Raw genomic sequence first — 27,578 nt, 5'->3', positions numbered from 1 at the left:
ATGGGTTGGCACTCCATCCAGGGTGTATCCTGCCTTGATGCCCAATGACGTCTGAGATAGGCACAGGCTCCCGTGGTAGTTCGGATAAGCGGTAGAAGATGAATGAATTCCGTCGTTGTTTGAGCCAAAGTGGACTACATGGGAGATGACCAAGGAGGACACAAATCATAAAAAAGCCAGACTGGAATATGCCAAACTACATGTTGACAAGCCACAAAGCCTCTGGGAGAATGTCCTATTTTTTTTCTTTTTTATGATTTATGTCACTCACACAATCACACACTACGGACAATTTTCCAGAGATGCCAATCAACCTACCATGCATGTCTTTGGACCGGGGGAGGAAACCGGAGTACCCGGAGGAAACCCCCGAGGCACGGGGAGAACATGCAGACTCCACACACACAAGGTGGAGGCGGGAATCGAACCCCGACACTGGAGGTGTGAGGCGAACGTGCTAACCACTAAGCCACCGTGACCCCGTTAACGTTCATAGAATTTTTAATTATTATTACTTTTGTCAGATTAAAGTTTTTTCTGTGACCATTGTGAGTTTTTCTTTCATTGACCGAAGGGTACCAACAATTTTGTCCACGTGTGTATATGACAAGAATTTACAGAGTAAATGGAGTGTGGAAGACATTTCTCTCGGACTCCACAGGATTCAGTAAAAAAAAGTAGACCTTGTAATTACTGCTACTTGCCTACACTTTTTTCTTCTTTTTTTTCTTCAAAAAGTGTTTCTTTAAGAGATTTTTAAAAAAATTCCATGAACAACGTCAGAGGTGTGCCGTGTGACGTCATCACAACCCACATCCTGCCAAAGACTTCTTCCATTCACATGTGTAGACCATGAGTATAGCTCTCATAGAAATTCCTGTGCTTCTGATTCCATTGATTCAAGTAGATTTCCACAAAAAAGCAGAAAATCCCAGCAGGTTGCATCACAAATTTTGGAAAATCAAGCATTTTTGGCTGCACGGTCACAGTCAAAAAGAAACAAAGCAGAAATCCAGAGACTGGTCATCCAGCCTAGCTAGTCAACATGTTTGAATAGAAATGGAGTGTTGTGAGCATTCTAGTCTTTATGATTCAAAGCTTCACACGTGACACGTGATAAAATCCACATCAGAGTAAAATATCACTCTTCCCTTCTTCTTAAAAACCAGGAAGCAAAATTTCAGTGCTAATGCTTATTCTTAGTTAAATGCTTTAATTAGCTTTTTAGCATAGCAATTTTTTTAATTGCACATCTTTAGTACATCTTCAGGGTGTTATTTACTTCATAATTTGACAATAATCAACATTCTATTAATAATCTATTATCGATTTTGTCTTGAGCATTGGAATTGACAATATTCCTGAGACATTAATTAAAGACTCACTCAGGAATTGTGTTTACAGTTTATTATGATTTCTTCTAGCTTACATGCTTTAATTCGATCATTTCGGTCTGTGTTTAGTGTTTTCACGTTGTTATCTTTTTGTAGTAGTCAAGAGACATGTTGCTGTGCTAAAAACATTACAGCTACACATGTTACATTACATTATAGCATCTTATCAACTGGAAATATCAAATGTTGTAGCTAGTCGGATAATTATACTTATAATAATAATTAATGGTGCTTGCAAAGCAACATTCTTACTATCCTGCATACTCTTCCGGACAAAACTTCGGCGCGTAACTTGGCCCGCAGCTTTTGTCCTAGACCCATGAATGACGTGTCAAATCGACCGGCTCATCGAGGAGAGGTGTGCTATGACTTTTATAAACGATCTGAGTACCGGTACTTCTGGTACCGGGTCTCAAATTGGCCTTTTTTCCCATAGACTCCCATTATAAAGTTTGGAGGTTTATAACTCGGCAAGCTTTTGAACTACTGTATCTACACCAAACTCGACCAGCTCCTTTAGGGTGATACTCTGAACAAAGGTTTAAATTGGTGTACCGACTGGCCTTCCGGTTGTGCCGCAGCCCCGCCCCCAATATATGCAAAATCCAAAAACTTTTTACAACGTGACGTCACATGATTTCACGTGAAAATAAAAAATTTGCACAACATGGACATGTGACATATCAAAACACTCAGCACAATGAGGGGAACTTGCCTCGTGCAAGCACCATTCACATTTTCTTCAGGAAATGTACGTTCTAGTTATAATTATAACACCTATTTCTAGACTTTTCTTGCTTGATTTTCATCATTTATGTCTATTAATTGGTTGAATAATTTCTATTTGCTGGTTTGATTTGTCTTATTATAGGAAAATTCTAGATATATTTGCTTATTTTCAAGATGTTTTGACTTGCAAAAATGACATTTTTTGACAGTGTAACTCCTTCCCACCATTGCCTGAATCAACTACAACTTCTAAGATATACCATGGTCTACCAACATGGACAAACACTGGACTTCATTCAACATCTTACACACACACACACACACACACACACACACACACACCACTGTTTAAAACGATTCTAAATGACTCTCAATGTGAAGTATATGCTCTGTTGTTCATCACCTGTCGATACTAAGACTTTTTTTTTGTCTGATTGCTTCTGTGTTTCTCAGTTTCTGTATTTATCCTTGTGTTTGTATTGTTGCTGATCGACTGACCCACTTCCGTGTCCATGAACTTGATTTTGCCTCACGTTTTCTGGATCTGTCTGCCTTAAAGCTATTAAAACTGCTTTATCTAATGTTAGCAATTTCCTCCCATGAGCCTCTTCTTTCCTGACATTAATAAAGTCTTTTATTTTTAAACACCTTCTAAGCGAACATTTGTCTGGGCTAAACCCTCAACACTAATCCTTATCAGGTCTGCATGAAATATGAACAGCTGTAAGACAGTATATCTGCTTAGCCTAGATCTGAACTCTGGGGTATTTTTTCAGACGATGCCCTCTAGCTCTCTGCTGAAAGTCTGACCAACAAACCTGAATCATCTTATTGTCCTATTGTGGTATCGAGCTGTTCGTGAGTCAGGAGCAATTCATTCTGGAAAAAAACACAAATTTACACTCAGTTATTAGAACGAGACCAACTAGCTTCATGGTGCTAGGGTTCAGGACACTACTAAAGCGCTGTAGGCTCTCTTTGGAGGAGTCTGTAATTTTATTCTAACACATAATTTACTGTAATCTCCCAGGTACGGCTCAAAATCAGACATCGACGAAGCTGCAAGCATAGAATTGTTTATACAATTCATTCGTTCATTCTTTACAGTCACAAGATCCAACTCCATACCAGTCGCACCGCATGATCGTGTTATGTTCGTTATTGCCAAAAAACAAAACCCTCGAACAATTAAATTAAATAAGTTAAATTGATGGCTGGCACGGTGGCTTAGTGGTTAGCACGTCCGCCTCACACCTCCAGGGTTTGGGGTTTGATTCCCGCCTCCACCTTGTGTGTGTGGAGTTTGCATGTTCTCCCCGTGCCTCGGGGGTTTCCTCCGGGTACTCCGGTTTCCTCCCCCGGTCCAAAGACATGCATGGTAGGTTGATTGGCATCTCTGGAAAATTGTCCGTAGTGTGTGATTGAGAGTGAGTGTGTGTGTGCCCTGTGATGGGTTGACACTCCTTCCAGGGTGTATCCTGCCTTGATGCCCGATGACGCCTGAGATAGGCACAGGCTCCCCGTGACCCGAGGTAGTTCGGATAAGCGGTAGAAGATGAGTGAGTGAGTGAGTGAGAGAAGTTAAATTGATGAGTTAGTGTGAAGTAGTGTGTAAACTCTCACATCCAGGTATTAGACTAAAGGATTATCAGGTACTGGAATTGAATGTTCTGTCCAGTTTAACAGTTTTGCTAATTACATATATATGAATTTTAGTAATCAATGTCTGTGATCACACATAAAGAATGTGCACGTTGTTTGCTTGTGTGTGCATGTGTGTGTGTAGTACAGTGTAGTGTGGGGTTAGTGAAAGTTGGGTCATTATTCAGCAATGTTAATGCAAAAATCATTTGGAAAAACCTTACAGATAGATAGAATGTGTGTGTGTGTGTGTGTGTATGTGTGTATGTGTGTGTGGGAAATCTTAGCCGTCTATCCCATCTTGTTACCGTGAGCAATGGCGTGAAGCATTTTTAGAATCGAGATGGGGATCCCCTGCTAAGATTTGGCAACACTATCAAAGTGTTTGCCCAAGGGAAATGAGTGATAAAATAGGGAGGAACCATTAAAAGGAAAATAATGAAGAAACATATGATACACTCACACACAAGCACATGTGTCCGTATGCTCAGAGAATTCACTTTGTTTCCAATACGTTTTACAATAATGGGAAATGTTTTCTCCTGCTGTGTGCCTGTCTGGTGCTTATTTCTGTGTGTGTGTGTGTGTGTGTGTGTGTGTGTGTGTGTGTGTGTTTTACTAAGCTGACTCCTAGACATTGGTCTTATACCTGTCTCTAGATGGCATCTGATTGCATCGAGTTTCTCTCAACATTGTACTTATACACCATGTGTCCAAAAGTATGTGGACACCTGACCATCATGTCCATAGGCATCCCAATACCATAGGCTTTAACACAGTTGGGCCTCCTTTCTATGTTATAATAACATAGATGGCTTAATAAAACCACATATACAGTATATACTGCACAAATACATATACACCAATCAGCAGTAACAATAAAGACATCCTCCTAGTGCCTTCAAAACAGTTCTAACGCGTCGAGGCACGGACTCCACAAGATCTCTGAAGGTGTGCTGTAGTATCAGGCACAAAGACATTGGATCAGACCAGCACATCCCACATATCTGGGAAATTTAGAATCCACTGGAACTCTTTGTCATGTTCCTCAAATCTTACCTGTAGAATGTTTGCTGTGGGTCCTGGAGCATTATCCTGCTGTACGAAGACACTGCCATTAGGGAAGAACGTTGCCATGAAGGGCTGCATGTATTCTACAAAATGAATGCAGGACCCCAGGTTTCCCAGAGCATCACACTGCCTTCACCTGCTCACCTTCTTTCCATAGTGCATCCTGGTGCCATCTCTTCTCCAGTAAGTGACTGACCCACTCACCCACACACTCACACACCTGGTCACCAGGCCTCCTTCTTCCATTGCTCCATGGTCTAGTTCTGATGCCCCTGTGCACATTGTAGGAGCTTTGAATGTTGTTCAGGAGTCAACATGGTCACTCTGACCGCTCTGTAGCAGCTGTGTTGCTTTGTGTGATCTGACTCCTGTACAGTATATTAGCGTTTCAGTCATTTGTGCTACAGAATCCACTCTTCTGTGGGATTGGACCGGACGAGCTAGCCTTCATTCCACACACACGTCAATGATCCTTGAGCCTCGGTGACCCTCTATGTGCTTCACCGGTTGTTCGTCTTTGTAGAAAAGTGCTATTTAAAAGTGGTATTTTTCTAACCACGGCATACCGGGAACACAACATAAGACTTGCTGTTTTAGAGAAACTCTGACTCAGTCATCTAAACATCACAATGTGGACCTTGTCAAAGTCACTCAGATTCTTACACTCGCGAATTCCAACACATCAGCTTTAGGAACTGACTGTTCGCCTGCTGTGTTATAAATGCCATCTAACTAGTTCCTGTACGTTTCCGTTAGCAATGTACATTTATTGTTAATTAAAATAATTTGAATCATCTTTCGACTGTATGCATGTTTTTACGCTCTATTGTATTGAAGTCGTAACTTGCGATTTAACAAGAAAAATCAAAAGAAAACATCCCAACAAACCAAAAATCTTACTTATGATCTCAGATGTAGTCTTTTTCAACTGTGCTTAGCAAGTGACGTTAAATCCACATGGCCGCTCTCAGAGTTTTAATGTACATACAAGCGCCTTTAGTCAACATACAGTACAGACATATTGGCTTATTAGGTTTATAACAATGACTATACAATTCACTGTTTTGGGGGGAAGAAAATATACATCTCTCCTCACAGTTAGCTGGCTAACTTGTTGATAAGAAAAGACAAACATGGAGGTTGAAGATTTTAGGGTGTCTGTATTACGCTGATGCAAAAACATGTCATAAACGCATGGAAATACACGGAAATCTAATCTAACATAATTTATTATGAACAGGTTCAAATACCAGTTCTGTGGTATAACTAATGAGAAAAGTGATTAAATATGCTTTCAGCGCAGTGGAGTGTATTATCACATGTTGGCCTCGAGACCTTTTAGTTCAATTATTTTCTATGCACTGACTTCCATTGGCTTTTATAAGTAGCAGCTGAGGTTTCAAGGCAATTAACAATTGCATTTATTGTGTGTGTGTGTGTGTGTGTGTGTGTGTGAGTGTGTGTCTGTGTGTGTGTGTGGGGGGGGGGGGGGGGGGCAAGTAAATAAGATTTATGGGCTTATTGCTTTACAGTAATAAATGATTATGATGATTATGTTCCTAAAGGGAGGATTCTTTCTACTTTGACTCCAGTGTAGAGCCTGAAGGAACACGTAAAATACAGCACTGGAAATGCACAGACACACACGTACATGCACATATCAATTGCAGACTGTTTTGAATGAAAAGCAAACACAGTGTTTCTCTCTCTGTAGTTGTAGAAAAAAAACCCAAAAACAATTCAGCAAAAATAAAAACTCATTTTTCATCATCCATATTGTTACAAATGGAATGGCATGAAGTGGTCTTTCTGTTTTCTTTTTTTTTCTGGAACCAAAAGCAACAGCACCACCTACTGTCTCAAGTTCAAAAATACAAAGTATGATATAAAATGGAGGCTGATTTCTTTGTAGCCCAGACTGTAGATTCAAGCCGGTCGTGTCAGCACTGCTAAGATTTTATTTAATACAATAATAAACTCATAAACATGAACAATCTGGATTACTTTTTTTTTCGCTTTTGAATGCTACCCATTTATCGGAAGATGCTGATGAGGAGTATTCCAATCCACACGTTCAATATTGGTGCAGGTTTTATGCCAAATCTCCCCCTGACTAAACCCTCCCCAATTTACCCGGGCTTGGAACCGATACTGGAAGTGCAAAGGCAGTGAGCTGATTCAATGTCTGGGAATCGTACATGGGTCACGGCACCACAAGCGACCCACTGGTCATCCCGGCAGATGCTTTCCTAATGATTTTTTTTTTAATTGACATGGGATAAATATCAGTTACCGAACTTTAAGTTTTGTGTGATTTAAAAGCAAGTGCAGCTTTTCTGTTTCCTGTGTTTGAAACACAGAATAGAATAAACACAGCATGTTTATTGAAATGAAACACTCCATTACCAATGATGATGGATCAGAGCCTTTCTGTTGATGACTGTGTTCTTATGTGTACTGTATGTGTAATAGTTTAATGCCAATGATGTGACCTCTGTACAATTACATGTTTTGTAATACAAGCACGCACACAGACAAACACACACACACACACACACAATCAGTTTCACAGAACACATACCGCAGTGGTATTAATCTATAGTAACATCCTCATAACCCCGTCCATCCAGGACACAAGCCGTTCCTCGGCCCCACAACAAGCTCATAGCTAACATAACACAATCTGTCCACACTTGCAAATGACTGGGTTTAGAGTTTTAAAGATTAGGAAGAGGTCATCCATCATAATGTTTTTTGGGCCCCACAGAAGAACAAACTAACAGTGTTTCATTTCATTTCAAAGAAAAAGAGCTTCATATTATTAAAAAAATAAATAAATAAATAAAAACGTCCTCCTGGGCTATTACTTACAGCTGTGGTAAATGATAGTCTAAGTCCCTTACCTCCACTTTACCTCCGTGGTTGAGGCTTGTCTGGTATGCTGGAGACTACTTAAGAAAACATCCACAGGATTTAGATATTTAGTGGACACTGATTATGTTTGTACACTGACTTTGATGCATTATACCCACTATAATAATTTCCATGTTGAAAGTATGAACAATGTATTATTTATATCATGAATATTCGGAAAACATTTGCTATGGTTCTGTTAGTAGTAATAATATAGAAGAACTAACGTGCTGCATGGTCATTTAGAAATAATATCTTTTTTTTCTATTAGCATTTAACTCAATCGTTTTGTTTTGACAATTGAATTACAGTGGAAAAAATATATATTCATATGATTTAACGTCCTGTTTGTTAGTAACCAAAGTCACTAAGAGCAATAAAATTAATTAAAAACACCAATATCGCATAACTCACAAACTCAACACCCTCAGCAAAGTTCTACGTAGACAGATATAAAATATCCGCTGTAGACTTTTTTATAGAGAGAGCAGATGTGAAACAAAGCCACAGACTATTTTTACGAATGGGAATATGTAATAAAGCAATGTCTTTAAAAATAACATTGAACAATTACATTCAACTAATATTACTTAATTAATTAATAATAATAATATTACTTAATTAACGTCGCAATGTTCTAGAATTTTTTTTATTATTATTATATTTCATGAGGAAATTCTAAGGTTCCTTATGACTCATGAGTCATTTCAGTGGATACTTTAAGATGTACATTTTTCGTCTCAGTGTAATAGGCTATAGCTGGAACATGGACTGATTTTAAAAAGGCAGTGTATATGTAAGACATATTGCATACATCTCAATTAAAGATAGTTTTGATAGGAAATCTATGCACTACGAACTACAGTTTTCAAATGACAAAACAAACGATATAAATGCAGAGAAATGTGTAACTAATACACCAAACAGCAGCAGCTCGCAAATTATGTGATATTATACGATTATATTTTTGCAATAATTATGAAATAATATCACATAATTATCACAAGTGATCCTATGCAAGGACTAAAAGAGTAAACTGGTACTTTAGTTAGTTTTGAATGTAATATGATAAGAAGTATATGTGGATTTTGTGTGGTAAGATACCTTCGGTATTTAGACTGCAGTCTAATAAAAACGTATATAAAAAAAAGTAATATTAAGTAACGTTAAGAATCTTTCTTCCTCGTTATAACAATGTGATATTATAGTCCAGGGAGTAATGAATTTAGTGGTTAGTACACAAAGAAAAACAAACAATGCTGTGTGTTTTTTCTTTACAAATTATTGACACACCATTTTTAATCATAGAAGGAACTTTTAATAATATAAATTATATATTTTACATTAAGTCTAATCCTTAATCCTTTAATCCTATATTTTTGGTGTAGAACATAAGCCTTTAATTAGATATGAGCTCCTATTCAGTATGTTGTTTTCTGCTCTTCTCATGGACAAAGAGAGAGAGAGAGAGAGAGAGAGAGAGAGAGAGAGAGAGAGAGAGAGAGAGAGAGGTTAAATTAATTTAAGGTTAAAGTAACAGAGAGATTTAAAGAGAAAGAGCTAAAGTAAGGAAAGAACATCATGTTCATGAGCTTTATCTGAGACACCATGTATAATAGAGAACAGAAGCCTTGCTGTGTTTATCTGTCTTTATTTATACATATTTCCTTGAAAGAAATTCAACCATGAGATGCTGGATTCAATTTCTGTCTCTCAGGACTCTGAGAGATTTATGAAAGTGCCTCGTGTTCTGTTCGGTATTGCGTGCTAGATCTCTAAACCAATATCACAGAGTTTCCTTTTTAATGACACAAACCAGTCGAATGCTGAGGGGAGTAAAATGTGCTGGAAACAGATACACAAAGATCTCTGCTCCTTTGCAAGTTCCGAGAGCAATGTCAGAGTTGTTCAGATAACAAAACTTGGGAGAGAAGAAAATAAAATTAAACCTGATCGAAATCTGTGATGCAGACCTTCCCACGGTACAAGACATATTGACATATAATCTGTGTGCTATTCTGAACCTCACAGGAGAGCAGTACTCCATTAGTGAACCCAAAGTTGGGCTTGATTTTCTCATTTGGAAGAAAACAGTGCCATCTAGAGATGTATAACTGTCTACGCAATAATCTCTGAGCCTTCATGGACCAAGTAAATCACTCACTCATTTTCTACCGCTTATCCAAACTACCTCGGGTCACGGGGACCCTGTGCCTATCTCAGACGTCATCGGGCATCAAGGCAGGATACACCCTGGACGGAGTGCCAACCCATCACAGGGCACACACATACACACTCATTCACTCACACAATCACACACTACGGACAATTTTCCAGAGATGCCAATCAACCTACCATGCATGTCTTTGGACCGGGGGAGGAAACCTGAGTACCCGGAATAAACCCCCGAGGCACGGGGAGAACATGCAAACTCCACACACACAAGGCGGAGGCGGAAATCGAACCACCAACCCTGGAGGTGTGAGGCGAACGTGCTAACCACTAAGCCACCATGCCCCCCTACCAAGTAAATCAACCTACCTTTTTCTATATGCTTGAAATATATTTGTCTTTCTTCATTTGAACATACACTGATATCTCAGGTCTACTCAGGGATCACTGCCTCAGTTAAAAATCTCTAACTTTGACCAAATGACACTGAACAGGACTTAAAGGTGGGGTCTCTGATGTCTGAAAGCCAATGTTGACATATAAAATCACCAAAACAAACACGCCCCTAACCCAAATGGGTCCCACCCCTGTATTGATAGCTCCGCCCACACACACATACGTAACCCAGGCAAATAATGGAAAGAAATGTGTCTTTATCATAGCTGAAGGGAAGAACAATACGATTGCAGATAAACAAACAAGCAAAAATGACACACAAACATAATCATGTAAAGGACAAAGACATATATTAGTTCTGTGTAACAAAGCAAAACCAACGTTACTCACCTATCGAGAAGGAAAAAAGCGCCTCGGCGTCTTAAGTAAAGTCGGCCACATATTCACAGATTGGAGTTTCCTGAGTCAATAACTCCTGAGCTAAACACTGTTACTACACAAAACACGGTTGTAGCTGCGTCTCTACATTACTACGATAGAAAAGAGGTGTTATTTGTGTAGTAACAGCGTTTAGCTCAGGAGTTATTGACTCAGGAAACTCCAATCTGTGAATATGTGACCAACTTCCTGCTCCTTCAGTTCTCTCCAGCGCTGGAAAGCTGATCCTATATTAACACGTCCTACTTCTTACCTTATCGTAAGTCTTTCTTCACTTTCTTTCTTTGTTTTTATCCTCCATGTCAATGTTAAAACCGCTTTCTGCTAATGTCACACATGCACACTGAACACTCTCTCCGCCCATATTGACAAGACACGCCCCTTTCTGCTCATTGGCTACACGTTTGTTTTGATTTTTGTTTAGTTTGTCGTTCCGACTCAGTTTTCTGAAGCGTTTCTCAAACATCAGAGACCCCACCTTTAACTCAATGGCGATCCTAATACAATACAATAGGTTGGAAATAGCAATTTGTACATCTTAATGGCTTGCACAAAATACCAAAGTCAAATGTGACCTCCACATCATTCTGAAGAAGATGGAATTCAGAAACCATATAGTTGAAGCTGTGGCCACACTTACAGTGCACAATTCAATGAACAAACTGAGGGATCTCAGGCACTATATATGAAAATACATAGTAGTTAGGATTTTGTTATCAACCACCACAAACACAAGAGTCCATCATCAAAGGTTCCATCATTACCGCATTTAGTTTACTTAACATTCATCTAGGTACTGCAGGTACTAGGTACATCCATATACTGCTGTATTTGGATGAATGGCTTCCGGCTGGACAATCAGCCAGTAAAAGCAAGGCGTGTGCAAAAACAGGAGAGTAAAAAGTCTAAATAGATTGACATTAACATCATATTAACAATCTTTCAATAAAATGTGGATAGTGCTGCTATTATTTTCCAGGAGCTCCTGAGGTGCTCATATTATACTATTGTGCTATGACAATATCACAGTAGTGTTTTACATCATCTACTAAGGTGGCACAAGATCTCAAATGGTTCTGTCTTAAGAGCTACCGGTTCAAGCTACTCAGTTCAGTCACACACTGTCGCCCGTGTCACAGGAATGATGGGCAAATTTACATTGTGGTGGTTCAACTACTGTTGATTGTATGAACTGACATACTGTACAGACGTCCAATGTGGTTCACACAAAGGGCAGATATTTTGGGCCAGGATGAACTAGCACACAATCAGTTAACACACAGATGACCAACCGGTGTTGTGACTTTAGTTCCACTTTATATTAATATTCCTGACAGACCTGATGGATTGGGTCATTGAAAAGCATCAGCTAGTGTCTTTGTTGGAAAGTTCATTCTGTAGTACGCTATAACTGAACACAAAACGTCTACTACGTTAATATTACTGTAATAGTATTAATAAACCCACTGCTCAATCCTTATGTACTTTATGCAGGACCGTAACCCGGCTCTGTTGTTAAAAGCTAGATTAACCCACTGCGTAAAAGAAGGTCAAACATAGTCTCTAGGGACCTTTTAACATTAAATGGTATTTAACACTATGTGCTTCATTCACCTCCTGAATAGCACTAAAAGGAGCATGACTCACTTGGACTCACTGTCCAAGTTGGACAGATTTATCAGTTTACCAGATTTCACGCATTTTTATTGAGAATGAGTGATTATGACCCTCAATAAAGCACAGTATCAGAATCTGTGTCGGTTCTGTCACAATATATAGTTTACATATCGACAGTTAAATCTTACCTTCAGCTCCTCTCCTTTCATATTACCCAAGAAGGTGTGGAGAGGTGGAGAGGAGGACAGTGCACAGTGGAATATGTCAAGTCATGACATGGCTGACATAGTTAGGGGCAACCTATTTATACTGACACTCAATTGCAGAGAGAGAGAGAGAGAGAGAGAGAGAGAGAGAGAGAGAGAGAGAGAGAGAGAGAGAGAGAGAGAGAGAGAGAGCGTACCAATCTCCTGTACAATCTTCTACTTAGTAATCTAAGGATCTGCAATACATTTGGCTCCATTTGGCACCTTTTGACTTTTAGCCATGAGTTACTCATAGTGATTCAGTTGTACATGTATTAAAAATACAGATGATAGAAACAGCAACAGTAATAATAGCAAATATTCTATTTCATCAACATTACCATATTGTACAAAGGCTGCTGCGAACATTATAGTCTCCCGTTGGTCTTGGAGACCAGGTGAAGAGCTCTTGGGGATGTGGATTTGTAGCATGTAGCATTTGTAGCATGTAGTTTTTAGGACCGAACTTGAGAAGTATTGTAATACAATTTAGTGCCACATGCACAGAAACTCCACAGAGGGATGAAACTGTGAACCCTGGACTACCGTGACCGCAATGCTGTTAAACTGTATTACAGTTTACTCTGTTTTGCTTGATTGGTTAAGTGCACAAGATAAAATTCTTTCTTGAATCGCAGTTGTACTAACATGATAATCTATATCTGTCTCTCTTTTACACACACACAAATTTGCACACACACACACATTAGTCTTATCTTAGGTCTGTTTAATACCACAGTCACAGAAACCTAATTCATCACTGCTGGAAAAGCAAGAATCATCAGAGTCATTGTTGTGTCTTATATTTACGTTAGCTATATTTTTAATCTGCATTGCTTTTAATTACAGGCAGATAATAGGCAATGGTAATCTCTATGAGTACCTCTGTGCCATTTGAAAGACATCCAGTCACCTTCTTCCAATTACATATGGATTTATTTAACATATTTACAGTGATAGTACAGATTTAACACATAAACCAGTCGATTTAGTAGTGCTTTTCAAACCATTACTTAACCCTTCTGCAGACCTCGGGTCAATCTGACCCGGCTGAAAAGTTTAATGTGTCATAACTTGGGTTTCCTTCCACACATTTGCCTGAAATTTTCCAGGATTGTTACAAATTATGAACTTTGCAAGTAAAATTAATTTTGTCTATTTTCGTTGAACTGATGTGTTCGTAAAATAAATACTTTCCTCCTCAAGTCATCCAGGGCCAACTTGACCCAGCCACATTTAGTGGGGCAATAGGTCACACTTTTGCCCTTTTCAGCGCAATGAACATACCTACAGACACAAAAATGCAAATGTCCACTAACACATGCACCCAAAACACACACTCACACACCACACACACACACAAAAACACACACACACAAAAACACACACAAATAGGGCATTGCATTTCATTAGGCCTCCAGAAAAAAAAAGCTACATATTTGTAAATATTTCACACTTTTGATATGCCTTTGCCTAGCAGAGGGCAAAACATCGTCTACCGAAATGATGCTACACACACACACACGCTCACACACACACACACACACACACACACAAGCATTGGGCATTGCATTTTGTTTTATAAGCATTCAAGTCAATTTGGCCTGGAAAAAACAGGTTTTATTATTTGCTGACATTAAAAATGGTCAAAATGGTTTCAAAACAATCCCCTGGCTTTGAAATATACCAGCCTGTAATTGTGCATTAACTTTTGTGCCTCTGAAGTGAAAATAATTAAAAATTTCTGTTGTTTTTTTACTAGAAAATGAGGCATTTTTGCATATTAATGAGGTTTATTATACCAAATATTACAAATTTTTTTGCAAAATATATGTTAATATGTTGGAAACAAGTTAGACTAAAAAAGTGGAAAAAAAACAGGCTATCATTTATACTTCATTTTTTATAAGCAGTCAAAACAGACAAGGTCAACTTGACTCGGCGCTCCTAATTTGCATAGGAATTCAGACGAGGTCTGCAAGAGGGTTAAAAGAAAATTTAGCTTTTGTTTGAATACGAGTGAATGGGGGCCATTTACAAATTGTTTAGCTCTTCAAACTTTCTTCAAGGGGAACAGGTCTGGAACAGGACCAACAGGGGTCTTAACTGCCTTGCAACATTCACTCTAAAAATAAATGTTTGCGACAGCGACTTCCAGTATTGGCAAGAGAAATTGTTGGTCCTGCTGTTAAACCCCTGAGCCATGGTTGTTTTATATCACATCTTCTAGCCAAAAGGCGATCTCACTGGCAGTCAACAACATATCAAGTATGCTGATGAATAGCAGACAGGGTTTGTTGGATTGTATATTTTACCAGTTATACCTGCAAGATTTTCCATTAGCTTCACAGTCTAAATGTTACCATTGTTATAAAAAATGTTTTTAAAAAATAATTAAAAAATTCTCCACTATTGCTTGCTTTTTGAAAAGAATTTGGTATGATTTATTTCCAGCATCAAGCAACAACCTGATCTGTACCTACCTGACCAATGGCTGGGGGTTCCCTGTCACCCTGCATTCTAGAGTAATGGGACTCCCCTCTGCTACCTCTTGGCTCCTTAGCTTCTGGGTGAATCGAGGAGGAGCCATTGACCCGTCCATACAGATCTCACCAACCTGATGCTCATTCCCATCAATTTCCGACTCCGTCTCTGTCTTGCCGTCAAGAGCAGCTCCTTGCTGCACATCTGAAGACAAAGATGCAGATGATGAAGAGGATCGAGCCTGCTGCATTGCCAATTTATGGCTCTTTGGGGACAAGTAGCCACTGTCAGGTGAGGAGGAGTCATCATCTTCCTGGTGGTGGTTAGACCCTTTGAAAATAGAGGAGAGCTCCTCGATGAAGGTGGCAGCCCGGCTGCAAAACTCAGTTGTGGAAGCCGCTCGTTCATTGACCTCCAGACCTCCATGGACCAACCGTGGACGCTCCTGCTTGTAAACAGTCATGCTGGGCTTGTGGCCGGCTGGGGGTTCAGGCCCTGTACGGGCCTGAGTGGGTTTGTTGAGCTGGACATTTTGACTGGATGTAACCTTGACGGAAGTAGCTTCAGCTGGATTTGATGATGCCATCGCAACAGAATTAGCTAGTGTACTGCGTTTGGTTGGCAAATGAAGAGGTTGATTTTCTGCTGTGGTTAAATGCTGAGGGGTGGAGTTTGGGGGATTGGGCGGGGAGTAGAGTGCTGGCTCACTTTCACTGGGTAAAGAAGCAGGAACTGGCAGATCAGAGTCATCACTTGGATCACCTGCATCACTCATGGCCTCTAGAGCCAGGTCCAGACTACGGCTAATCTCATCCTGACTTAGGAAGGCAGAGAGTTCCAGAAAGTTCCCATCTCCCTCAAGCTCTGCCAGGTAAACTTTTCCATCTGAGGACGCCTCCAAAAACATGCCTCTATCGCCATCCTGAGACACACCCCCTGGAGGACACGCTTCCTTTAGAAGCACTGAGTGGGGGAGTGTGTCATTCCAGCTCCCATCCTGCATCCTACAATGGACAGCAACACAGACACACAAACCAATGAAATCATCTATATTTGCACATTAAACTAAACACAATAAATACTGTATATAAATAAATAACCTCAAAGTGTCCAACAACCACTGCATATAAGCTCATACTGAGACCCTGTACTAATAGGAAACACTGAGACCTTTCGTTTGCAGTTGTTGTACAATGACTCAGACATTCCTTGGGTATTAACTAAACATCTCTATGGGTTCAACAGTGCATCACTGGCATGCAACACAATGCCTGATCATTCTCTCTCTTACTATCATATGATCCATTATTTCATTTTCAGAATTTCTGTCTCCTGAAATAATCGTTGGTCAGAATGATACTTTAGAAACTATGGTATCTAAATATTGGACAGGTTTGATCATGTGTGATCAGGCACAATATACAGTACTTACTGTCTAAAAAAAAAAAGCAAAAGCTGCATGATGAGTATTCACTATATATGTTCTCTGTAAAATATTGTAGCATATCAATGTCTCTCGCTCATACAGTAACGTTTGTTTGATGGTTGAAAATATATTAAAATACTTCACTGTCACCTTAATAAATTAAGTCACTATGAATTAATATATACACTGTATTCATTCATCCATTTTTGTAGCATTTGTCCTATACAGGGTCACGGAGAACCATGAGTCTTACCCAGGGGACACAGTGGATGGGGTACCAACTCATAACAGGGCACAATCACATACAAATAGACAATGTAGAGATGCTGAGCAGCCTACAATGCATGTCTTTGGACTGGGGGAGGAAACCGAAGTACCTGGACGAAACCCAAAACGCGACCTTTTTTAACGCATTATATGTGTATTCATATGTCATGGAACTTAGTTGTGTATTGGTGCACGGCTTTCCAACCTTATTATGTTCAAAGTTCAAAGATTTATTGAAATTTAAGGTTTAAACTATATAGATCAGAGTCTGATAAGCCACTAATCCAGACTATCTGATGGAAACCACTCAAAGCACAGGGAGAACATGCAAAGCACATGGAATTAAACCTCCAACCCCAGAGGTTTCAGGTAAACATGCTAACCACTTAGCCAAAATGCCCCTATACAGTATATCAACATATCAATCAACATATCATTTGATACAAATAAAGAAATAAATTCAAAGCGATCATTCAAATGCTGTACAAAAATAATTAATTGAACTACAAATAAGATCTCTACATAAGACAAAGAAGAACAAGAAGAAAATTATGTTATATTCCAAATAAATAATGTGGGCAAAAAAAAAAAACATTCTACAGTCAGTGAAACATTCAAATAAAACTGAAACAGTTCTTTAAAAGATCTTGTATCTTGTATTCAGATGTGTACAAAAGTAGTTGTGCATTAGTGTTTATATGATACTCCGGTGCCTTCTGAGTTACTGCTTGCCCTAAATATATAGATCAGAGTCTGAACAAGTGTCCTAAAACAAACACACGGCTACTATAGCTGTATGTTCAGCGTAAGATACAGATCCTACAGCAGATCTCCACTGATCACACATCTGATTCAAAGATATTTTATTAATATAAGCACAGTGGTTAATTGTGTGTGTGTGTGTGTGTATGTGTGTGTGTTGGGGAGCGAATGTGATGGTGTGACATTCACTCTGCCATGGCGACCTGGAGGCCAGCTGTTATTTTTAATCCCTGAGGGGTACGTTTCACAGTTTCAAACTCTTACACTCCTACAGATAAAACAAACACACACACACACACACAATTACTTAATAATTCATAGTGGAATGAAAAAAAAAAACAGATCAACAACATGCTAAACGCTAAAAGCCAACAATGACGATCCACCTGGTGTTGTTCTTTCTTTCATTTACGACAACAATGTGTAAATATTTAAATAGTTCTAACTTAAAATCACACAATAATTCATTTTTTAAACTCTCAGAGAAACAAATTAAAACACCCGCTAATCACGGAAACGGCCATCAGTCATTCAGTGGAATTAGAGATTAGAGTCGAATATAATTCAGTGGTAAAATAACAAACTTTTTTCGTGTTAGTATTCGACCTAAAAGCTGGAAATATCCTTCTGTTTTACCTTTAAATATTTATCCACAAACTTCTGTCCCAATTTGAGTCCAGTGTTTCTGAAGTTAACGTCTGTCAGTGACGTAAAACGGAGGATTATTCCCCCAGTAGTGTGTATCTCTTAGTGTGTGTTTCTCTCTCTCTCTCTCTCTCTCTCTCTCTCTCTCTCTCTCTCTCTCTCCTGTTTTCTGTAGTCAGACTGGAGTGTTTTACAGTGAGCTGATCAGTGAGCTGCGCAGTGGCTGATGGTGGCCTGCCTGCCGTCCCACCTGTCTTGAGCCCTGACCGCTCACCCGGCGCCGCTATATTTGGCCCACTGGCTCATGTTTCACAGCCAGAGAGAGGGAAATTAAAAGATAGAGAGGCGGCTCCATACCTCTAACATCACAGATATGCTGTCCAGTTCACACTAATGTGTTTTGTAGCCATAGACTTATATGCACAAACACGTAAACAGTTTCCAATTTCATTTAACCCCATTTGTGTTGTATAATAACAATAGTAGATACTGAATAACATGCTGCCAGATACCGAGCTGAATAACTTTTATTGTGAGCTGAATAATAATATTGTGTTAAGTCTCCAGTACCAGGAGAACAAGATTTGTCAATCATTGTAACTTTCACATTGGTTTATGATGATTTTGCATTATAAGTAACATTTTAAAGAGATAAATATTCACTTTTATTAATCCCAATATGGTGAAATTAATAAAATGACTGAGATCTAGATCCAATGAGTTTTAACCCAAAGTGCAGTAAATCCAAATGAATTACAGTTTAGTCCATCTTTAGTCCATTTGGCCTCACAATTTGTGATTATTTTTTAAGACTGAAAGACAGAGCAGGGTCATATGAACCGTTCCGAATTAACCTATACAATACAGAGTCATTTTCTGTCTTGTTTGCATCATGCTTTGCATCACACCTCCAGGGTTAGGGGTTTGAGTCCGATCTCCATCCTGTGTTTGGAGTTTGCATATTCTAGCCATTCTTCTATGGTTTTCTCCAGATACTCCAGTTCCCTCTACCCATCTAAATACATTATTAGAATTTGTTTGGTTCACTAAATTGTGCTTTTGAAGTTTGTGTGAGTGTCCAGTGTGTCCAGTGTGCCTTGTGCCCTTAGTTTCCTGGGATAGACACCAGGATCCTAGTTATTCTGTGTATAATAAACACTACAGAAAATGCATGGTTGCATGGATGGATGGATGGATGGATGGATGGATGGATGGATGGATGGATGGATGTTTGGATGGACGGATAGATAGATGGATGGATGGATGGATGTTTGGATGGATGGATGTTTGGATGGACGGATGGATAGATGGATGGATGGATGGATGGATGTTTGGATGGATGGATGTTTGGATGGATGGATGGATGGTTGAACAGATAGGTGGTTGGATGACCAGCTCTGATGTTCTAAAAGACTAGACAACAAGCCTTTTTGTTTATATGAAGCAAAAGAAATTCTACTTTACAATGATTAACTGCAATGCAAAAATTATGTGAGATTATTTGGACCTGAGAGTAATAATGTGACAAACATGTAATTGTTAGCCACATTGCTATTTGCATTCTAAGACCATAATTGTTTTGTGTGTCTATTTCCGTAACTATGATTTAGCTTGTAAAATAAACAGATGTGAATATAACAGATATGTGTGTGAACCGGTCATATAATCACACACTGATTATAACATCACATCAATGGCTCATTTACTAAATACTGATACACACAGGCTATATATATATATATATATATATTATCTACTTAATCTTTCTTCATCTGCCTACTTCTGCCTACTTTAAATATCCTCTCTGCTTCTCTGCTCTGCTCAGAGCCAGCAGATCTGTTAGACTTTGCATTGAATGGCATGAAGCCAGTTTTTAAATTAGCAGGAGAAACGGGAGCCTGTCTGCTGTTTAATGATGCCTGACTAGTCGCAGGTGTTTGAAAGTAACTTCGGATATGTGTGAGTCGGAGAGAAGCAGCAAGGCTCTATTTAGGGCCCTTATCATATTCGCTGCTGAACGTCTGACAGCTCGGAGCTATTCCCGTTTCCCAACAATCCACTGATAACAGTCAAGCCATTCTGACTGGATAGTGAGGAATGTCTAGCATGAGAGCTTTATCAGAGTGTGTTGTTTGTGTCATGTCATGAACACGACTTTTACCAGGCTGAACTTGAACAGATTTATTTATAATCATTCATATAAGTGTTCACAAGAAATTTGGTGTATTTAGGAAAATCTTTAGATTTAAACAAATAATAATAATAATAATAATAAATGTTTGTATTTTACTTATACAATTATGCTGTGCTCCTGAGATTGTACACATTTACTTATACTTTTTTTTCCTTTTATATATTTTTTAATATACTGTTGAGTTTAATTCGCTTATTTTTGTTATATTTACAATGTTTTGCAGACCTCCTTATTGGGATGCTGTAATTCTTATAATAGAAAGTAATGAAATAAAAGTAAAATTCATTATAAAAGTAACGAATTCTGGTCAACAAGTTCATTAAGAACCAACTTTTCTCTCTGCCTACTTTTACTTTTAACTTATTACTATATAAAGCAAGTTAGTTCTTTTTTTTATTAGAAACTAATCTTTTAAAATAAAGGAACTTTCCACTAAAGTGCATTTTGAAGATGGAAGAACTATTAAAACTTGAGTTTTAAAGATATTTTGTACTAATTTTGTACTGATTCAAATGCGATAATACTTTTCTACAGTATAGAGTATGCCTACATCTCAATCATGTTATATGCATTCTGATTGCAGAAATTGTCCTTCATTTAAAGTCCAGTATCTGCTTGACGGAGAACCAGTTCAAGCTTGTTTAGATGAGAAGATACACGTACAAGCCTCATTTCTCTGGTGAGAACCAACAAAAGTCTGTTCGAAGCATCTGATCCTTGTGTTCCTTGTGTCATCATATCATTGTGGCATTATAAAATAACTATGTCAGATATGTGATTTATTATCTCAGATCGTCAGTAGTAGAATAATTTCTTCTGGACGCTGCTGTGTTACCTACAGCAAGCGCTAAAAAAAGGCACTGTACTGGTGGAAAAAATAAAGAGAAACAGAAAGAAGGTTTTAATAGGATGAACAGAGATTTGTGCAAATCAATGTTATTTTTCTATATATAATGTCATGCTGTTTAGAGGCGTACTGTAAGCGATTAACCCACTTTCCCCCTGGAGATTAATAAAGTATTCTGATTCCTACTTCCCTGGTAGTTTGCACATTTTCTTTAGTGCTTATCCTACATAGGGTTGCAGGGAGCCTGTGTGGTAGACTAGTGGTTATGGTGTTGGACTACCAATTGGAAGGTTGTGAGTTCATACCCCACTTCTACCAAGCTACCACTTCTGGGCCCCTGAGCAAGGCCCTTAACCTTCAGCTGTATAAAATCAGATAAAATTATAAGTAGCTCTGGATATGGCCCACATGGCTGCCAACTCTCTCACGCTCATTCAGCGTGAGACTCCAGTTTAGACTAAAGTTGGCCGCATATTCACAGATTGGAGTTTCCCGAGTCAATAACTCCTGAGCTAAACGCTTTTACTACACAAAGAACACCTCTTTTTCACCGTAGTAATGTAGAGAGGTAGCTACAACCCAATTTTCCTCAATATCAGCTTTCCTCCGCGTTGGACAAAATACATGTGCGAACACCTAAGAGACAGATTCCAAGGGACCGTCTGCAAAGTGCAAAACCCGAAAAGCAAATACAAAAAAAACAGTCAATAACTTCACTGTAATACACTGTACTGTCACCAGCTCACACATCACTGATGTCCTGATAGTTACAGTGTATTACAGTGAAGTTATTGATATTTTTTTTAATGAACAATCATAAAAATTATACAAAAGTCATTTCCCCCAAGTAAGTGTTGTAGTATAACTATCAGGACATCGGTGATGTGTGACCTGAGTTTGGTGACCGTACAGTGTATTACAGTGAAGTTATTAAATATAATTTCCATAATAGTCATGTTATTGGTTTTTATTATTATGAAAAGTCATAAAAAAAATTCAACAATTTTTAAACAAAAATTAACAAAAGACATTTCAGCCAAGTAAGTGTTGTCAGAGCCGATCGGCCCTATATGCTCACTACACAAGCTGCGTAGGGCCCCGCAAATTACGTAAGGCCTCCCCCTGCCTCATTTTACAGCGCGTGTTAATGTTTAAACTTTAAAGTGTAGATGACAATATAAAGCGGAGCTATCAATCTGGCCATGAAAAGAGAAAAAAGAAACAAAATGAGAGTGAAATGCGAGAACAGCAATCAGGTAAACTTGTGTTCTCTTCAAGTTTGATGTCAGCAAGAGCAAATAACAGTAAAGTTAAGTTGATGTGATTCTGTCTCTAGTCTCTATCTGACTAGCTACATTAGCTGTGCAGTGCTGCCGGTGCATCTCTTGGCCTGTCTGTCTGTCCCACAACAATTTATTGCGTGAACATTCGTGTGAATAAATGCCCAAGGGCAACGGTGTTTATAAATGGAAGCTCGATAACCGCACCGCGCGTTGTACATGCGTTCATATGCGCGTGCAATTGTGCACGAAATGACACGCGCGCTTTACAGCAGCAACATCTGTGTTGGGGCCAATACAAAAAGTAGCGTGATAGCACTCCTAAGTGACAATGTTTATAGTCTCTCAATCAAGGTTAACAACGTTAATGTAATATGGAAACCAGTGGATTTACATTGGGATGAGCATAATGCCAGGTCTATATGAATGTACATCCCTCAGTAAATAATAAGGTAGGAGGGCCCCTTAGCAGAATTTTGCTTAGGGCCCCAGGGAGGTCAGGATATGTTCTGAGTGTTGTAGTAATAGTGGTGACAGTACAGTGGCACATCAGTGATGTGTGAGCTGGTGACAGTACAGTGTATTACAGTGATGTGTGTGAGCTGGTGACAGTACAGTGTATTACAGTGATGTGTGTGAGCTGGTGACAGTACAGTGTATTACAGTGATGTGTGTGAGCTGGTGACAGTACAGTGTATTACAGTGATGTGTGTGAGCTGGTGACAGTACAGTGTATTACAGTGATGTGTGTGAGCTGGTGACAGTACAGTGTATTACAGTGATGTGTGTGAGCTGGTGACAGTACAGTGTATTACAGTGATGTGTGAGCTGGTGACAGTGCAGTGTATTACAGTGATGTGTGTGAGCTGGTGACAGTACAGTGTATTACAGTGATGTGTGTGAGCTGGTGACAGTACAGTGTATTACAGTGATGTGTGTGAGCTGGTGACAGTACAGTGTATTACAGTGACGTGTGAGCTGGTGACAGTACAGTGTATTACAGTGATGTGTGTGAGCTGGTGACAGTACAGTGTATTACAGTGATGTGTGAGCTGGTAACAGTACAGTGTATTATAGTGATGTGTGAGCTGGTGACAGTACAGTGTATTACAGTGATGTGTGAGCTGGTGACAGTACAGTGTATTACAGTGATGTGTGAGCTGGTGTACGTTACAGTGTATTACAGTGATGTGTGTGAGCTGGTGACAGTACAGTGTATTACAGTGATGTGTGAGCTGGTGACAGTACAGTGTATTACAGTGATGTGTGTGAGCTGGTGACAGTACAGTGTATTACAGTGATGTGTGAGCTGGTGACAGTACAGTGTATTACAGTGATGTGTGTGAGCTGGTGACAGTACAGTGTATTACAGTGATGTGTGAGCTGGTGACAGTACAGTGTATTACAGTGATGTGTGTGAGCTGGTGACAGTACAGTGTATTACAGTGATGTGTGTGAGCTGGTGACAGTACAGTGTATTACAGTGATGTGTGAGCTGGTGACAGTACAGTGTATTACAGTGATGTGTGTGAGCTGGTGACAGTACAGTGTATTACAGTGATGTGTGTGAGCTGGTGACAGTACAGTGTATTACAGTGATGTGTGAGCTGGTGACAGTACAGTGTATTACAGTGGTGTGTGAGCTGGTGACAGTACAGTGTATTACAGTGATGTGTGAGCTGGTGACAGTACAGTGTATTACAGTGATGTGTGTGAGCTGGTGACAGTACAGTGTATTACAGTGATGTGTGAGCTGGTGACAGTACAGTGTATTACAGTGGTGTGTGAGCTGGTGACAGTACAGTGTATTACAGTGATGTGTGAGCTGGTGACAGTACAGTGTATTACAGTGATGTGTGTGAGCTGGTGACAGTACAGTGTATTACAGTGATGTGTGAGCTGGTGACAGTACAGTGTATTACAGTGATGTGTGTGAGCTGGTGACAGTACAGTGTATTACAGTGGTGTGTGTGAGCTGGTGACAGTACACAGTGTGTATTACAGTGAAGTTATTGACTGTTTTTAGTATTCGCTTTTCGGGTTTTGCACTTTGCAGACGGTCCCTTGGAATCTGTCTCTTAGGTGTTCGCACATAGAGACTTGTGTATTTTGTCCACCAAGGAGAAAAGCAGATTTTGAGTAAAATTGGGTTGTAGCTGCCTCTCTACATTACTACGATAGAAAAGAGGTGTTATTTGTGTAAAAAGAGCGTTTAGCTCAGGAGTTATTGACTCGGGAAACTCCAGTCTGTGAATATGCGACCAGCTTTACTTAAGTCCAGTTTATGCTAGTAACTAATAGGCCAATGCTGTTATATAGTTTATCTAGAATTAAGTTAGCATTAGCAGAGTTGTTTGTTTTGCAGCACTGAGCAGTTATTTTACATAACTTTATCATAAGAAACAGTACAAAAGCATTTCCAGATGACAAATATCTGGACATGCCTAGTAGTTAATGCTAATTATTGTTTTCTAAGAACAGAATGTCAAGTCAACGACATCCCAATCAATGATTAAGGCTGCAAAATCAGCCACCAGCACTTACAATAGAGCACATGTTAATCTGTGAACATAATCACATGTTAATCTGTGAACATGTTAATCACATGTTAATCTGTGAACATAATCACATGTTAATCTGTGAACATGTTAATCACATGTTAATCTGTGAACATGTTAATCACATGTTAATCTGTGAACATGTTAATCACGTTAATCTGTGAACATGTTAATCACATGTTAATCTGTGAACATAATCACATGTTAATCTGTGAAAATAATCGCATGTTAATCTGTGCATGTTAATCACATGTTAATCTGTGACATGTTAATCACATGTTAATCTGTGAACATGTTAATCACATGTTAATCTGTGAACATGTTAATCACATGTTAATCTGTGAACATGTTAATCACATGTTAATCTGTGAACATGTTAATCACGTTAATCTGTGAACATGTTCATCACATGTTAATCTGTGAACATAATCGCATGTTAATCTGTGAACATGTTCATCACATGTTAATCTGTGAACATAATCACATGTTAATCTGTGAACATAATCACATGTTAATCTTTGAACATGTTAATCACATGTTAATCTGTGAACATGTTAATCACATGTTAATCTGTGAACATGTTAATCACGTTAATCTGTGAACATGTTAATCACATGTTAATCTGTGAACATAATCACATGTTAATCTGTGAACATAATCGCATGTTAATCTGTGAACATGTTAATCACATGTTAATCTGTGAACATGTTAATCACATGTTAATCTGTGAACATGTTAATCACATGTTAATCTGTGAACATGTTAATCACATGTTAATCTGTGAACATGTTAATCACATGTTAATCTGTGAACATGTTAATCACATGTTAATCTGTGAACATGTTAATCACGTTAATCTGTGAACATGTTAATCACATGTTAATCTGTGAACATAATCACATGTTAATCTGTGAAAATAATCGCATGTTAATCTGTGAACATGTTAATCACATGTTAATCTGTGAACATAATCACATGTTAATCTTTGAACATGTTAATCACATGTTAATCTGTGAACATGTTAATCACATGTTAATCTGTGAACATGTTAATCACGTTAATCTGTGAACATGTTAATCACATGTTAATCTGTGAACATAATCACATGTTAATCTGTGAACATAATCGCATGTTAATCTGTGAACATGTTAATCACATGTTAATCTGTGAACATGTTAATCACATGTTAATCTGTGAACATGTTAATCACATGTTAATCTGTGAACATGTTAATCACATGCTAATCTGTGAACATGTTAATCACATGTTAATCTGTGAACATGTTAATCACATGTTAATCTGTGAACATGTTAATCACATGTTAATCTGTGAACATGTTAATCACATGTTAATCTGTGAACATAATCACATGTTAATCTGTGAACATAATCACATGTTAATCTGTGAAAATAATCGCATGTTAATCTGTGAACATGTTAATCACATGTTAATCTGTGAACATGTTAATCACATGTTAATCTGTGAACATGTTAATCACATGTTAATCCTATTTCTGTAAAATGTTTGTGAAAATTAAATGTGATGTAAATCTCCCAAGAAATTCTGCACAGATACCAAATACTTTGACAGTCAGTATATACTTAATACACTTCTGCTAATGCAAGGATTTTGTGTTTGTATTTTTTTCCACACCAAGCCACGCCCCTCCATAAACCCCCCCACCCCCACCCCATAACCAAAGCCACGCCCCAATATCTCACTCTAAGCTGAAATGCTCAAAAGTTGGCAGCCATGGATGGGTGTCTGCCAAATGCTGTAAATGTAAATGGTGTATCCCAGAGTGCTCAGAAACATATTTGAACAATTTAATTAGTACTCGTTGAGCAACCAACCAATTCCTTTGTTTACAAATGGTATGTAGTAGCTCAGTGGTTAAGGTGTTCGACTACTGATCGGAAGGACATTGGTTTGAATCCTGGGTCCACCAAGTTGCCACTGCAGGGCCCCTGAGCAAGGCCCTTAACCCTCAATTGCTCAGGTGTAAAAAGCTGAAATAAGAAAATGTCAGTCACTCTGGATAAGAGTGTCTGCTAAATGCTGTAGATGTAAATCTTTGCACTTAATATTTATTTAGGACTGGTGTGTACAATGTCTATAAAAAGACTTACGAGAAGCAGATAAACGCAAATATGTATTGATTGGATGTTTTTATCATCTTCGAAAAAATCTATCCAATTATTTTACAAGTATGTAGAAATGTTTCTAATCAACTATTGTATCTTTTCATATCAGGCACAAACCAAACAAATGTTTTAATTCCAGTTTGAGGAGACAGTTTAAGGTCAGTATTAAAACAGCCAGAGCTGGAACATTTCCAGTTCCTATGTGTCGTGAACGTAAATAAACGTAAACATTAAAAAATTAGAAATAAAAGAAGTTTTCTCGTTTTCGCTTTTTACTCGTTTGTCCCATTTTAGATTCCGTAGCTAACGGTTCGCTAGCTGCCAAAGCAGAGTTCTGATTGGTCAGCGCCTACCA

At 38.6% G+C, this 27,578-nt stretch overlaps 1 protein-coding gene across 2 annotated transcripts in view; it reads right to left on the bottom strand.

The window, feature by feature from the left end:
* The window catches only part of palld (palladin, cytoskeletal associated protein), a 94,608-nt gene extending 78,504 nt beyond the window's left edge, over positions 1 to 16,104 (bottom strand). Inside the window, exon 1 of one of the 2 annotated variants that reach the window (XM_060866822.1) lies at positions 15,100 to 16,104. In XM_060866822.1, coding sequence (XP_060722805.1) covers positions 15,100 to 16,103 — 1,004 coding nt within the window. In that variant the 5' untranslated portion in view covers position 16,104. The remainder of the gene's footprint in view (positions 1 to 15,099) is intronic. The other variant, XM_060866824.1, reaches the window with a different exon arrangement.
* Between the last annotated feature and the right edge of the window lie 11,474 nt (positions 16,105 to 27,578).

The sequence above is a fragment of the Tachysurus vachellii genome, chromosome 3 (assembly GCF_030014155.1).
Source record: "Tachysurus vachellii isolate PV-2020 chromosome 3, HZAU_Pvac_v1, whole genome shotgun sequence".
NCBI classification, from domain to species: Eukaryota; Metazoa; Chordata; class Actinopteri; order Siluriformes; family Bagridae; genus Tachysurus; species Tachysurus vachellii.
Note: the sequence above shows the minus strand (reverse complement) of the source record. Positions and strands in the feature narration are given on the sequence as shown.